Raw genomic sequence first — 14,744 nt, 5'->3', positions numbered from 1 at the left:
ATATATATACATATAAGGATCCTATAATTCTTCATCTATTAAAGGAATGACAGGTGCACAAATTAAAATAATATCTAAATCATAACTAACACAATATTTGATTGCCTAATATTCTTTAATAGAATATTTAGCATATCTTAACAAATGTAACATTTAGTTGTGCTAGGAGGATGATTGTTAAGTCATACATACATTGCCCACATTATACAAATATAGTCATTATCATTAGATGTAACAGATCAAAATCTTATCTTCATGTCCAATGCTTCTAACTTGGGAACTTATTATCCCCATTTTGTTCTAGTCTGTTGTGTCAAGCTAGTTACTTAAACATTTTATGTAAGTCACAAACACTGATCAAAATATGAAAAAAAAAAAAAAAACCGAGTTTAGAGATCTGTTTCTTAACTTGGCCTTTTATGATGCAGAATGTCTCTTTAGGGTCTACTCTCTCATTCTTAAAAATCACTTCATATGATGCCATATACTCCTAATAAATCTTATCATGTTTCTTTAACACTAGTTTCCATTAAATTAAATTTTTGAAAGTTCAATTTTGATTAGTTGTGAGTGGATGTACTCCTGCATACCCGCCTATATCATCATAGGTTCCACGTAAAACTCTGTATCCTACAATTGAAAATAATGGATTGATTATTTCCATAACCCACACAGAACAAATTATATTATTTAACATTATTCTCCTATTTTTGTCCATCCTACATTAATTGTTTATTATTGTAATTGCATTAAAATTACACTATCATAAACATTATTAGCCAATTCCAAGTCAAGTTAATAGGATTAAAGATTAAGTCAAATTAGATTGAATTAAAAATCAATTTAAGTAGATTTGGATCAAAGGTTGTATCGAATAAACCCATGCTGAGTTGATTTATGCTGAAAAGACATGTCAAGTCGATTTAAACTAAAAAGTTAAGTCAGTTCGAATCGTAGGTTATGTCAACTCAATTCACACTAAATGTTGTGTTGATTCGACTTTGACCAAATGTCATGTTGAGTCGACTCCAATCAAAGGTTATGTTACATTGATCTCGGTAAAGATTGTACCAAATGTCATTTTGCATCAACTCCTAATCAAAGGTCATGCATGTCATATTGACTCTAATTGAAGGTCAGGCTAAGTCAAACTAAATTGAAGATTGATCTAAATGGAGTCAAAACAGAATTGACCCCAAATGAAAGTCATAAAAAACTGAAATCAAGCTAAATCAACTCTTGTAGAAAATCAAATCAAGTAAACCAAATCTATGTTGACATAGGTCAACCTAGGTCCAAGTTTAGCAAAAATTGACTTAATAAAATTAATAGTTAGTATGTTAGATTAGTCTCATTGGATTTAATTTTGTTTACAAGTAGACTCAATCCAATTTAAATAAAATTGAAAAAAATATAAATTTGTTTGATATAGTTGTTAATATATATATATTAGATTTAGACTGAAGTTTGAAAAATCCAATCCATGTCCATCTTAGCTTTAAGAAACCCAATCCATGTCTATCCATAATTTTGAAAGTTTGTCTCGATTATAAGATGGGAAGGCCAATACAGTGAGGTGGATTCATAGAGTCGGTCATACCAGATTGCAGTATTCTCAGTCTACTTCCATGAGTTGGTGCCAAAGCCAGAAGCTAAGAAAAGGTGTTCAAGAACCTAAGCTGGGAAGCACGCATGGTCTGCAATGTTGTCCTGCATAAGCATAATTTTCTTTTTGGCATCTCTACAATATCTTGGAGTCTATCGAAAATGAGTTGGTGTAGCAATGAAGAGATTTCGAGATGTGTTTGCAGGATCGTTACCAAAACTGATCATTTATAATTTGATATGCTTTAGGTATTGCTGATTGCTGAATGATCTACATTGTAGTCTCTATTGCAGCTACCAAAAGAAAGGGTGGAATAAATGTTCTAGAGGATTATGGGATAAGGTTGATCAATGTGTATGCTTATGCATGACTGAATCTAAATTCAGTAACGAAAAATGTAGGAGACTTAATAAAAAATTGGGCAAGTGCTGTCTTCGCAAGACCAGAAATAAAAATTATACTGATACAATCCTACGCTTGAAGAGGATTACAAAATAGAAGCGTGGGCACTAATCTTTTACCACTTTTTTCTCATTATAATATATCTTTTCTTTTTTGAGAAAAAAATTACATATATATTTAATATGGTAATACTGCCAAACTGCCAATATTGATGTTTAATATTTTTAAAATTAACAAAATTTACAATTTAATAATTTATTTTCTTATTTTGTAAAATTATAATTTAAATTTTGTTTCATTAAATTTTCATTTATATAAATTTAAATATTTTGAATTCTTTTGAATTATAGTAAAGAAGAATAACTGTACAATTTAATTTATATTAATATTTTAAATTAACATAAAGCCTTGCTATATTAGTTTTATTTTTCTTATAGGAAACCCACGTAAAAGGGTCGGAGCAGTGAGGGCAATAACGACTAACAAAAGAGCAACCATTGGTGAAGCAGCAAAAGAAAGATTGCCGAAAACGCAGCGTTTGAATGCCAATGGCGGAAGCCCTTGCGGAGCTGGAGCGAGTCCAATCCCAGCTCCTGCAACGCATATCTAAACTCGAGCATTCTTATCTTCCTTCGTCGCTTTCTCGAAACGACACCGTTCAGGACGCTGGCACCGACACCGTGGCTCGCCTCTCCTCCATTTTGCGCAGCAACGGCGTTCCCGAATTCTCCTTTAAGAGAGTCCCTTCTGATTACTACGATTGGCCTCTCGAAGCCCGTCGCGACGCCCTCTCCGCCGCCTCAATCCACCATCTCTGCAAAAGCATCGTTCTCGTTAATACGCAAGCCCCTGCTAACGTCGTCGATTGCACCAACCGCAACAATTCCAAGTATTACGTCGTAGTCGTTCAGGTTCCCACTCTCTTCCTCTCGCTACCTCCTTAACTTAGCTCTCCCACCGCTTGCTTATGGAGAACGTTTGTTTCAGTACACTGCTCGCTTTAACGCCGAAGCTGTCAAGAATTTTCTGTATTCGCTCAACAATGGAAGTATTGCGAAGAAGAAATTCAACAGTAAGAAGTTCCCGAGTGATGGACTATTCTTTAATTATTATAGCATTGAATGAATTTCAGTTTAACATTGTGACGATTGAGCATTATATTCGTTTGTGGACGAATGGTTGTGAGTTGCGACTAAACTAAATATATTGGAAACATCAATGTGGAGACTCTCGTGTTTTCCATATCGAACACTATCCAATTTGGTTGGTGTATTTGCGAAATCGAAACTTTTTGGACATCTTAGCTGTTGTAGTTGACAATTTAATGAAGGAATTTTAAGGTAGAGTTGGTTTAATAAAATTCCCCGCTAAATATGACTATGATTCTTTGAAGCCATGAAGGAGAAATGAGGAGTCGGTGGGAAATGGGATAGGCAAGTACTTGTTTGCAATAGTTTATAGTGTAGATTTTTCTGCTTACTAAAAGTTTAAAATAATTCAGAATTGAGTACATCGACCAAAGCTGAGTATAGTTTTAAAATGATAAATGTAATTGAAGGTAGTGATTCCAATTGGTTGGATTTTTGCAGAAACGAAATTTAAAGTATTCTCTTAAGGAGTTGGACGGTCTGAGTGAGTTATCAGGTAGGACTGTGTTGAAGCAATTCTTAGATTTGTGTGATAGGTTGTTGGCGTAATTAGAATACTGCTAAGGTTAAAACTCCTGCCTTTGGATGAGAATATTGATTGGCTTTAACTTAGTCGTATGTGGGTGTTTGTTGGTGCACGAGAGCTGTCAAGTTCAATGCATGAAAAAGTTTTAATTTTGGGACCATCAGGCAATTGTAAATACTCCCTGGCAAGAGAGGAAGTATATATTCATAAGGATTGAAATAGTCTTTAATGTACTGCATCATCTCAATTTTCTACATTGAACTTCTGCAAACTGCAATAGATGAGATTGCATGGGAGCTGGGCCAGAAACATTTGACCATTTAATGGTTGTTACATTGAAATTCTAACCACTAGATATAAGAAGGAAAGTTTTAAGACGAAGTGAAAGGCAATCCACACTTATTGATAACCATCACTTCCTAGAATCACTTTCCTGAAATATATTTTCTCCACGTGAAAATCTCTTTTATCTATGATCTTTGCCCACGTGGTAATGCTGTCTCCCGTGGTTAATCTTTTCTTTTTTATCCCTTTCATTAAATATTCATGGACAATTTTCTTATTCTTTACTTTCCAATAATTTTAATCGTTTGGTAATGATATCTATAACTTGCTATTGCTTGGTAGGAAATATTTGTTGTTAATTTGTTATTAATTATGCAGTGAGGCTAGCTCCTGAGGAGACATCAATGGAATTAACTGGATATGGGCACAATGCAGTGACTTGTATTGGCATGAAAACAGACATTCCGGTAAGACTGGACATGTGTAGTATAGGATTCTTGTGATATATAGGCACTGAAATATTTCATCATGATAATAAACCCAAAATAAGGGCTTATTCACACTGTTAAGGGTAGTATTCAACATTTTCTTTTTGTCATGCATATCAGCACATGAATTGATGTTTGATACAACAATGATCAGTTGGTAAAATAGCATAAAAATTGAAATGAATTTGTTTTTTGGTTTGCTCATTTGTGATTCATGACACATGGTATTGATTATTGCATGCTCTGTTGACATAGATTTTTCCTGATATGCAATTGGCATGTTCGGCCAATGTCTTGGACTGGGACATAAACCTGCTTTTAGGTTGTGGACAACAGTGAGCAGCTTCTTTTGCTTTACCCTAACATATTGGTAGAGGGTCCATCTTTTTCAAGCAGTTTCACTGTTTTGTAACTAAATATTTTTCTCCCTCTGTGTGCCACTGTATCTGAAAATAAAGTTCACAGTGACAGGAGATAGTATGTAATTTTTAGGATGTGGTTAATAGTTGACCCTCAGTATTGATTGTCTATAACCCTTAGCACCACTTTATGGTTTCCACGTCAACAGAGCAGTCTCCAAGAACAAATCACAAATGCACTAATTTATGTAGCTCTACTTATCTTGCCATACTGCCGACGGTTGGGGGAAGGTTGTTCTTCACATTATCCAGGTGTTCATTTCTAAATTATGGCTAGGGTTTTGTATGTCCAAGTCAGACTTTTATTATCACCTACCCTAAAATTCTTTTTGCAAGTTTAAACTATAATTTCAATCCATTTCAAGTGCGTGGCTGTATGGATTTTTTGTTGCATTTATACCAGAATTCCATATTGATACTTCAAACAGCAGAAACTGGAAAAACACCACAACTGTTGTGACTCAATCCAATGTGTCCTTATGTGATGTTATAGTGTAATTTGGTCCCTTACATCTTAGATATCCCATTTGAACGCAAGGCATAAATTATGTTCGATAGATACCCAAGAAACCAGTGGATACGCAATATTATGGTAGGAAGATGGAAATATCAGTTCTGTAGCTGATTACAAAAGCGAAATGGAAATGCAGAAAAAAAAGAAATTGATAACCTAGGCATTTCCCATATCTCTCCAACTCACAAATTCTAACTGCATTCCCTTCCGCATATTTCCCTTTGAGAGGCATAGTTTCTCCTATGCCTACGAAAAGTGTTTAAGTTGACTTAGCATAACAAATAAGATCAATATTTCATATTGATTCTTCTAGGCACGGTTATATTTTTTTGCAGTCTTGATCAAGAGGTTCAAAGATATCATCACCATTAAATGGGAGGGGCCAATCTCATTTAGATTAAATCACGCTTATCGACATATAAGTCTTTATTTATTATTGTTGTCTCAATTGACAATTGTACTTGACTTAAGGCATTTAAAATAATGTTATGATTTTATCCAATAGTCATACAATTGATATCTCTATTAACCATAGAGTTCTTATGGGTTAGGCTACCGAAAAGCAAATACATTTTGTGGATATGAGTAGCCAAATCAATTCCTTTAAGTTATCCTTCAACTGTATAGTCTCATACCTATACAGTCTCTAGATCCCTCTCATTTCGGTGTATGTTCGATTCGTCCTTGTGACCCTTCTGCTGGAAGCCTGCTAGGAGTTGCACTCTGTGCCCCTCTCACACACAATCACTCTCCGTCCTCCTCAGTGTCCGGATGTCACAATATCGTCATTGAAATTGATATTCTATAGACCTTACTACTTTCAACTAATAAAAAAATAACACGAGTAGATGCGTCATATTCTAGTAAATAACAATGATATAAAATAAACTAACCAGATTGGAATTAATAGAACTGAACTTTTTGTCCTTGAGCAAGTACCGAGGCATACCTTGTCCACTAATTAATTAAAGCATTTCTTCCGTTAATATATTCAAAATATTATTTCTTTTCCTTTTACTGTATAGATGGCATGATGGCTTGTGTATTGATGCATTCAACTTGTTCCTTGGTTGATTAGATATTTTGGGTTATTTCAGGTGATTTTGGATGAGGCAATTGTAAAGCTAACTCCAGATTTCTTTTGGTTGGGTGGTGGTGAGGTTGATCTGAAGCTAGGGATCCGAACATCTCAATTGATCAAATTTATCAACCCCTTCATTGTCAACTGTAGCAGTAATTGATTTTGTTGAGGAGAATGTGGTCACGATAATTTAGTTTACTGGGAGAGTTGCCATTTTCAGCCTTCCATTTTTGGTTTGAATATTATTTGAAATATCGCCCCTTCAGGACTATATTGAATTTTTTACAGCTAAGTTTTGTGGTTTAGTTAAGGCGTTATCATTATGTTTTACAGATATTTGAATGCAAACAACGTCATGGGTTCATGTTTTATGTTTGTTGAAAGTCAACAATATCATCAGAGAGGAACGATAAGTTTGGCTTTAAGATTATGATCGAATAATTTCATATCACGATAGTGACGGTATAGTCCACATTGATGAATGTCCAAACGAATTTCTTTCGAGTGTAACAATGGAGAGGAGATGGTGACCCTGAAGTTTTAGATTGCAGTAGAATGAAAGGATAAACATCAATATACTTATTAAACAAGCAGCAAAAAAGGACTTTGAATGAATAACTTTAAACATTAAAACTAAATTAAAGTTTATGCATAACTGAAAAATATTGTAAACTAATTTAACTTAAAAATGATTTTGTTTTGTATTTTCTTCTCTTCTTCCACTCAGCCTTCATATTTTCATATACTTTGCATAATCCATGATATGTGCTTGAAGCTACGGTTTATCTTGCACAACGTTGAAGAAAACTTTAAGTTGCAAACATTAAATGGATACAATTTAGAAAAGTAAGACGGAATAAAGAACAAATAAAATTTTAAGAGTGAGATGTTAAATTAAAGTGATTAAACATATGCCTTTTTTGGTGCATGAAAATAATTCCTGGAGAATATTTTATTAAAACGAATATAAATTCTATCACTGGACAATGTAGAATAATTGTTCAGTTGCGAATGAGATAATAATTAACCAAGAAAAATAAACATGAACAGCAACACAGTTTTTGGTTAATGATTTATTGATTTATGAGTCTGGGAAAAGTTAATACTCCGACGTTGTTGAAGAGTGATTACAACCACCTTCCGGTGTACAAAAGGTTGTAGGACTCCATAACACCCTTGCTTAAGACCATATCCTTCTTAACATCAAATTTGTCTCATCTTCGATAATCTCATATCACCTTGGGTATCAAAGCGGATACATCGTATCCTTATTACGAGAATGTAATGAATAAGGATTGTTTTGTGAATTAGGTAAAAATAAAAAATAATAAGACCTATTGATTTTTTTTCACCAACTTCAACTAATATAAAGTGAGATTCATTGTTTAAGTTCATCGCTCGTACACGTAAACAATATCCACCACTAAACCAAAAGTAACTTTTGGTGGCAATTATTGTGGCTTTTAAAAGAATTATTGCTAAAACATTTACCTACCGTTAAATCAAGAGCATCTGGTTTATTCAAGATCCTCCTCCTGTGGTTTCTTGGTCAGTCTTTTTCTCTGGATATATCAAAGGCACATGATTACTCGACTTACAACCATCCTTTCCCAGAGGATTCAAGTTCAGCATCATTGTGATCTGGTGGTGAATAGACCTAAAAATCAGTTGCCTTCACGACGAAAAATGTTGATAGGTCTTCAAATGAGATTCCTGATTTCTTAAAAACTCCAGTTCCCTACCTCAAGCCCTTTCCAATTTCCTTGGTTCACTAAAATATAAATTCCAGTCTACTATAAAATTGAGACAAACTCTGCCAAATAGTGATTGCTGACTCAACAATGCGAACCTCTTTCAAATAAAAATTTAGAAAATTCTATTTATACATAAACTAAGTTTGACTCTAAAAATTTATTTAATTTTTTCTCTCCTATAAATCTGTACATAAGATTTCGTTCTAATGAGTCTTATCTCTACATTCCCTGATCTAAACACTAAACTACTAGAAACTAACAATTCAGAATTAACACAAACATCCCAGATAAGCAAAATTAACAACCGAGAAAAGAGTTTCAATAATAAAAGGGAGGAAACCCTTTTAACATTAACATGTTCTTCTTAGAATTTATATACAGCTGTACATAGAATTGAGAGCAATGTCGTTTGAAATCGAGTACCGATACAAATTTATGAGAATGGTCAATGACGAAGCAATCATTATCAGATTATTATAGTGCCAATCTTTAAAACGCTAGTGGGAAGTCAGATCCCCGAAGGTGTTCTCCCCACTGTAAGTAACATAAAGAAAACCATCCTCTTCCTTCTTCTCCTCATATATAGCAGACATGATTGCTCCTGAAAAGATTGATAAACACAGAAAAGTTATAGGCTACTGCTACTACCCTCTATTAGAAGGCTAATGAATCATATTGCAAAGTTAAAAAAAAACAAAAATTGGAGAATATTATTTTACCTGTAGGTGGAAGCACGTTGTCCACAAAGATAAATATTGCCTTTTCTGCACTTAATTTAATCCTTTTTCGAATAACATAGACAAATTGTCCAACTGTCAGATCAGCGGGGACAAGGTACCTACAATTAATTCATTCATTTCAAAAATATAAAAACATCGGACATACGACAGCTGCTCCCAGTTATAACCTCAGCAAATTTCAGTATCAACTGGAAAGCATTTGACAACAGAAATATTACCACAAATGATATCTAGACTCCTCTATCACTTTGTTATCAGCAGGAAGGAGATACAAAACCCACCAATTTGTTAAAAACACTCAAACAACATTAAATTCTTCTAGAAATAGATAATCAATTCTAATTCTGTTTATCCCATTCATAATTCACGTATTATCACAAAATAAGAAATGCATATACAATAGAAGAAGCAACTATGGCTTTAGCTACTTAAATTATGATGATCTGAGTTACAAATATTAACAAATTTCTCAACTGTGGAACCAAAGTCACTGCAATGTTTAAATCAATTTAGCACGTTAATAAGTACTTACACAAAAGTAAATCTGATCAATCTATCTATTGATCATAAGTACTTAGCAGGTAAAATTTCATATTAAATTTTAGAAAATTTAAACAAAAACAGGAGTATGATCAAATACTTGAATTATCTTTTCTTTGATATGTATGTTAAATGACAATTTTAAAGGGTAAAAGTTCTAATTTTGTGCGGAACTTTTTGAGCATTTCTTTTACTATATAATCCAATTTGGAATTTTTGAAGAGTTCATCAACTAGAACATATTTATTGGAGTGAGTAAGCTTCTAAATCTACAAACTTTACCTGTAATGGATGCAGTCATGTCAAAAAATAAGAAATTTTTATGAAGATCCAGATATCTTTTATCCAATAGGAAAAGAACCATGATTTCTCACATTCCACTTTCCCTAATGATCTATTCTTTCAAAATATACGTGTTATGTTGATTATGATCTAATTTAAATATAATACCAAAGTTTGCTACCTCATTTTCTTTTCCTTTAGAAGATAGAACATGAGTAGATGTTTCCAGATTATATAAAGGTATGGACAAAATCTTACTTCTTCTTGTCAATACTTGGAATATCACTTCTTTCTGCCTTCTCCACAATCACCTTCAGACACATCAAGGGACAATTTAGTACAATAACTAGAGATATATCACAGATGTGTATATTCAAGAATCACATATACAGCAGGCAGCAAGTAGAGGGACAAGTGAACATGAATTTCCCTGCATTGACAGATATAATGAAGAATAACTAGTTCAAAGGAGCAGATAAAATAGCTTGAGAACATAAGATACTCCATACGTGCATAACTGTTTATAAATAACCTTTGGAGGTCACATATGCAGTTTAGTAAGTAAAATGATTTGAATTCATTCTATAATTCAGTGGACTCTGTAATCGGGCGTTTAATCTCCAATAAAGAATTTCAGTATAGAGATAATAGAAATTTAGTAAAGAAGTGCGACAAAAGATAATTTAGCATGCAATATATTTCCAAAATGTTCTAAAAACCAAACTAGATCAAACAGTCTGGAAGAAATGGTCAAATCTTGAACCTATCATGTCTCTTGTCTGAAAACTATCCAATTCAATCACAAATTAACAGACTAAACCAATCAAACCATGACTTTGGGGTCCCGATACTTGTTTTTCACGATATTTATAGTCTCCCAAACAGTATATCACCACCATAATGAACAACTGCACAACACTGAATCCAATATCAAATCTGCAATTAACTAATTATGCAACACAGCAGCATGCATTTATTTCTATTAACATGGAAAGTTGCAAAATAATGACATGAAAGTGCTACTCAGTTATCTACGCTGCCAAATTATGACATAAAAGACACAACAGATAAAAGAGAAAGTTCAAACATCAGAAAACATTTATAGCGTTGAAAAATAGTCAAATAAAAACATTGATCCTGAAAGACGAAAGTTAAAATAGATAAAGGAACGATGCTTCTTGTGCCACAGATATATGATTCACATAGACAGCATCAGTAACAGATAGTTGCAGAGGAAAATCGGAACTAGTTCTCACAGGGATACGGTCTGGGTATTTCTCCCTGATTCTAGCAGCCTCAGCTCTCCTCTTCTCTACACACAAAACGAATAATTTATTTTTATATTATTCAGCTTTCAACACACCTATAATTTACCAACAAATAACAATAAAGATAAAAAATACATCATATACCAAGATCGTGCTCTTGTTTGAAGTAGCTCTTTGACGCCATTCTTCCTGGAATTACCATCAGACGGAAAGTTAATAAAAAAATAAGATGGTACACCGTCCATTCTTCAAACAAAGGATAATAATTCGTTAATCGCTCAAAATAAATAAATTAAAAAACAGAGATTATTAACGAATAAATAATAGAGGCATGGTTTAGAGATAAAAAATAATAACAAACAGCAATAATCACAAAAAACAAGATGAAGATTGAGAATGGACCTACACCTAAAATTCCTATTAAACAAAAGGTGTATGCAAGGAACAATAATCTTCACCATATGATATGAAATTAAAAATAGCCCTAACTTTCAGATAACTATTTTTATGGAATTTCCGATCATCAACTCTTACTTGAATTTAGGAAAAGGGAAAAACCTCAGATTGCAGACAATCTTTCCTTAAAAAAGCAGGGAAAGAGATACCAAGCGGTTCTGATAATTTACTTTTATCAGCGAAGAAATTTCTTGGCCGATTAAATTGTTTTTTGGAAACTCAACCTCAAGGCTTACGAATTGGATTGCATATGATTGAGAAAACTAAACCTCGTTAAGACGATCCAAAAATAGAAGAAAATCAACGCTGCGGTTTCTTGCTAACAACTCCAACAAGGCTGTGTTTGCTTCAACAAACTAAATATATCGCTTCTTCTTTCCTTGCTTCTCTTTCTCAACAATTCCTATCGTCATCTTATTTTTTATATACTTATATACCAAATAATATAGGAATTTTATATTCTCATAATCTCATCCTTTTTCCCTTTCGTCGGTCTTAACTAAAACTCTTATCGCGAACAATAAATAAAAAATATATATTACCAGACCATGTTAATATATATTATTTAATGTTTTTCTTTTTCATAATCTCATTTAAATTTAAAGATGTCTACACTATTAACTAAGTGAAAATTTCATTAAATATATTTTCTGATAAGTATAGTGTATTCTCGAAGCAAAATAGTGTTATCAAATGTTATGGGTTCTAAGCTAAATTGGAGATATGCTAAAATGACAACATATAAATATGTAAATCCATCACAAAATGATTTTATAAAATCAATAAAATATACACAGCACACAATGGAAATACATAGTTTTGAAAAAAAATTAAAAATAAAAAACAATACAATTTAAGGTAAAATTTAGAGAAATTCAAATTCAAACTTCAAAAATTATGGATGAACATTTCTCTTCTCTCTCACAAACCTTTTGTCTCCTCTTTGTTCTTAGATTTCACATTTTAGGATTTCTCTTCTCATTATGTTAAACGTTTATCTTCTCTCTCACATTCTACAAAATGTTTGCTTTCATGTTAAAGAAGAAGTCTTTCTCTCTCAGAATCACCATTTTGAAAAATTGACTCTATTCTTATATGTTTCCCACTCTCCTTCTCTCTCTTTGTTTTTATTAATTTCTCTTTTTTTTTTCCAGGATTCAAAATCCCTTATTCCATATGTGCATTTCACAATTTTCATCTTTCCCTTTATAGGCTTGCATTAATTGTTCTCCAAAATACTACAATTAAACTCAGTCAACACAGGATGAAGTTTTTGTTTTTGTTTTTTGTTAAAAAATCTTTTTTCGAAGACTTTAATCCTTCATCAATGGTTTGTTTATATATATTTTTTTTTTGGTAAAAGTATATCGTTGTTATGTTTTGGAGTCCTTCTAAATAGGTTTATCTTTATGTTTACCTTAATTTTTCCCCAGGACATGTTTTTTTTTGTTGAGGTTTTTTTATTCTTGTGACAAGATATTTCTTTTGCTGTATTTTTTACTCTTTTATGTTTGATTAATTTTAAACATTTTCAATTGAATGTACAATAAGTTAAATTAATTTTTTGGATACAAAATATATGTTTTTGCAATTTTAAGTATAACTAACTTTTATTTTTTTAAATAAATTTTATTCATTGAGACAAAATTAGATGTTACTAGTAGTTCTTCTTTACTTAAATTTTATTAAATAATATGAATATTTGATATTTTCATATTATCATGATAAAAGATAATTAAAAAGAAATAATAATTTCTTTTAGGTTTAAAATTATATATACAAAAGAATATGATAATTTTTAATTATGTGAATAAGGTCATGATACAAAAGATAAACACACCTCACTATTTTTAAGGAAAGAGTTTTGTACAATAAAGATCGAAACCAATTATCATTCTTATGAAGAGTATCTTGATTTAAGATAATTTTTTGAAACTTTGGTTTTCTTTTTAATTTTTGAATTTTTAAAATAGTTTTGAATTTTGAATATTCTGAATTCAACTATTTACAAAGAAAGGGTTTTAACTACATAGAGAAAAAGGTGAGATGTAACAACCTCATTGGGATATACTAACCCTATTGAAAGGAAATGAGGTATAGAAACCTCGTGAAGGGTGTATCAATCATGTGGAAAGGAATTGAAGTGTATAAACCTCGTGAAAGATGTAGCTCCCATGAAAATGATTGAGGTGTATCAACCTCGTAAAGGGTGTAGAAACCCTATGGAAACAAACTGAGATGTACAAACCTTGTGAAGGGTGTATAGACCCTATGTAAAGGAATTGAGGTGTACGAATTTTATGGACAGTGTACCAAGCTTATAAAAAGGAATTAAGGTGTACTAACCTCGTGAAGGATATACTAACCCTATGGATGAGCTGAGAATGTATAAGTCATTCATATGAATGAAAAGGACCATTAATCTAGGAAATCAAAGAACCAAGTTTGTGTATGTTTTGATTATTTTTACAAAATAAGATTTGATAATCATTCATATGAATAAAAAGGATTTTGATTTGAAACATGAAAATAAAAAAGATTCGATGACCATTCATATAAATGAAGAGAGTCTTGATCTGAAACATAAAAGATATTAGATTTGATGATCATTCATACAAATGATCATAAACATAAAAGATAATGGATTGATGACCATTCATATGAACGAAGATGGTCTTGATATGAAATGGAGCAAACAATGGACTCAATGACTATTCATATGAATGAAACAAGTTTCAATCTGAAATAGAGCATGTGGAAAATAACCATTTCCACAACGAGGCTCATTATCCAAAACAATATTTGATAACCATTCAAAGAATAGGGTTTCGACCTTCATAAGAAAAGGGTCTTTATCCCAAAAAGAAAACCTAAAATTGAAAATTCTTAAGGAAAAGGTCATCATCCCAAAAGAGAACCTGGATTTGATCATTCTAAAAAAGATTATTGTTATCCAAAAAGAAAACATGGATTCAACCATTCCCAAGAAGAGCATTGTTATAAAAAAGAACAAAACAAAAACTAGATTTGACCATTCCTATGGAAAGGGTCATTATCCAAAAAGAAAACCCGAATTTAACCATTCCTATGTAATTACCATGTGAAAAAAGTCAAATTGAATTTTGTGAGCAAGTAAGAATGCATGAACTAATGAGACTCATATTTGTTTTACAAATTTTTCTTTAGTTTAATTTTACTTTTCCTTTTTTCTTTATATTTCTCTTTTTTTTTCTTT

At 32.1% G+C, this 14,744-nt stretch overlaps 2 protein-coding genes across 6 annotated transcripts; one reads left to right on the top strand and one right to left on the bottom strand.

Annotated features, from left to right (window-relative positions):
- Positions 1–2,455: 2,455 nt before the first annotated feature.
- Positions 2,456–6,894, top strand: LOC106767318. 2 transcript variants are annotated; one of them, XM_014652180.2, is made up of 4 exons: positions 2,456–2,919; positions 2,996–3,080; positions 4,346–4,434; positions 6,486–6,894. In XM_014652180.2, exons 1-4 carry the CDS (start codon positions 2,551–2,553, stop codon positions 6,627–6,629), a joined length of 687 nt encoding a protein of 228 aa, XP_014507666.1. In that variant the 5' UTR covers positions 2,456–2,550; the 3' UTR covers positions 6,630–6,894. The 2 variants fall into 2 exon arrangements, with proteins under 2 accessions (XP_014507666.1, XP_022639152.1); XM_022783431.1 differs by lacking the exon at positions 6,486–6,894 and adding an exon at positions 4,711–6,477.
- Positions 6,895–8,511: 1,617 nt separating this feature from the next.
- Positions 8,512–11,933, bottom strand: LOC106769202 (autophagy-related protein 8f-like). 4 transcript variants are annotated; one of them, XM_014654713.2, is made up of 6 exons: positions 11,779–11,933; positions 11,198–11,242; positions 11,042–11,097; positions 10,044–10,096; positions 8,943–9,061; positions 8,512–8,824 (listed from the first exon to the last, which is right to left on the bottom strand). In XM_014654713.2, the coding sequence occupies exons 2-6, from the start codon at positions 11,235–11,237 to the stop codon at positions 8,721–8,723; spliced, it is 372 nt and encodes a 123-aa protein (XP_014510199.1). In that variant the 5' UTR covers positions 11,238–11,242; positions 11,779–11,933; the 3' UTR covers positions 8,512–8,720. The 4 variants fall into 4 exon arrangements, with proteins under 4 accessions (XP_014510199.1, XP_014510202.1, XP_014510201.1 ...); XM_014654716.2 differs by having other exon boundaries at positions 11,680–11,928; XM_014654715.2 differs by lacking the exon at positions 11,779–11,933 and adding an exon at positions 11,588–11,772.
- Positions 11,934–14,744: the final 2,811 nt, after the last annotated feature.

The sequence above is a fragment of the Vigna radiata genome, chromosome 7 (genome assembly GCF_000741045.1).
Source record: "Vigna radiata var. radiata cultivar VC1973A chromosome 7, Vradiata_ver6, whole genome shotgun sequence".
Lineage (NCBI taxonomy): Eukaryota > Viridiplantae > Streptophyta > Magnoliopsida > Fabales > Fabaceae > Vigna > Vigna radiata.
Note: the sequence above shows the minus strand (reverse complement) of the source record. Positions and strands in the feature narration are given on the sequence as shown.

What these genes read in the sequence shown, in the direction of transcription:
- LOC106767318 (XM_014652180.2), top strand. Translation starts at nt 2,551, where the DNA reads ATGCCAATGGCGGAAGCCCTTGCGGAGCTGGAGCGAGTCCAATCCCAG. An exon ending in TGCGAAGAAGAAATTCAACA is followed by an intron (nt 3,081 to 4,345) that starts GTAAGAAGTTCC and finishes TTAATTATGCAG; the next exon opens with TGAGGCTAGCTCCTGAGGAG. An exon ending in GCATGAAAACAGACATTCCG is followed by an intron (nt 4,435 to 6,485) that starts GTAAGACTGGAC and finishes GGGTTATTTCAG; the next exon opens with GTGATTTTGGATGAGGCAAT.
- LOC106769202 (XM_014654713.2), bottom strand. Translation starts at nt 11,237, where the DNA reads ATGGCGTCAAAGAGCTACTTCAAACAAGAGCACGATCTTG. An exon ending in CAAACAAGAGCACGATCTTG is followed by an intron (nt 11,098 to 11,197) that starts GTATATGATGTA and finishes TTTTGTGTGTAG; the next exon opens with AGAAGAGGAGAGCTGAGGCT. An exon ending in AATACCCAGACCGTATCCCT is followed by an intron (nt 10,097 to 11,041) that starts GTGAGAACTAGT and finishes ATGTGTCTGAAG; the next exon opens with GTGATTGTGGAGAAGGCAGA.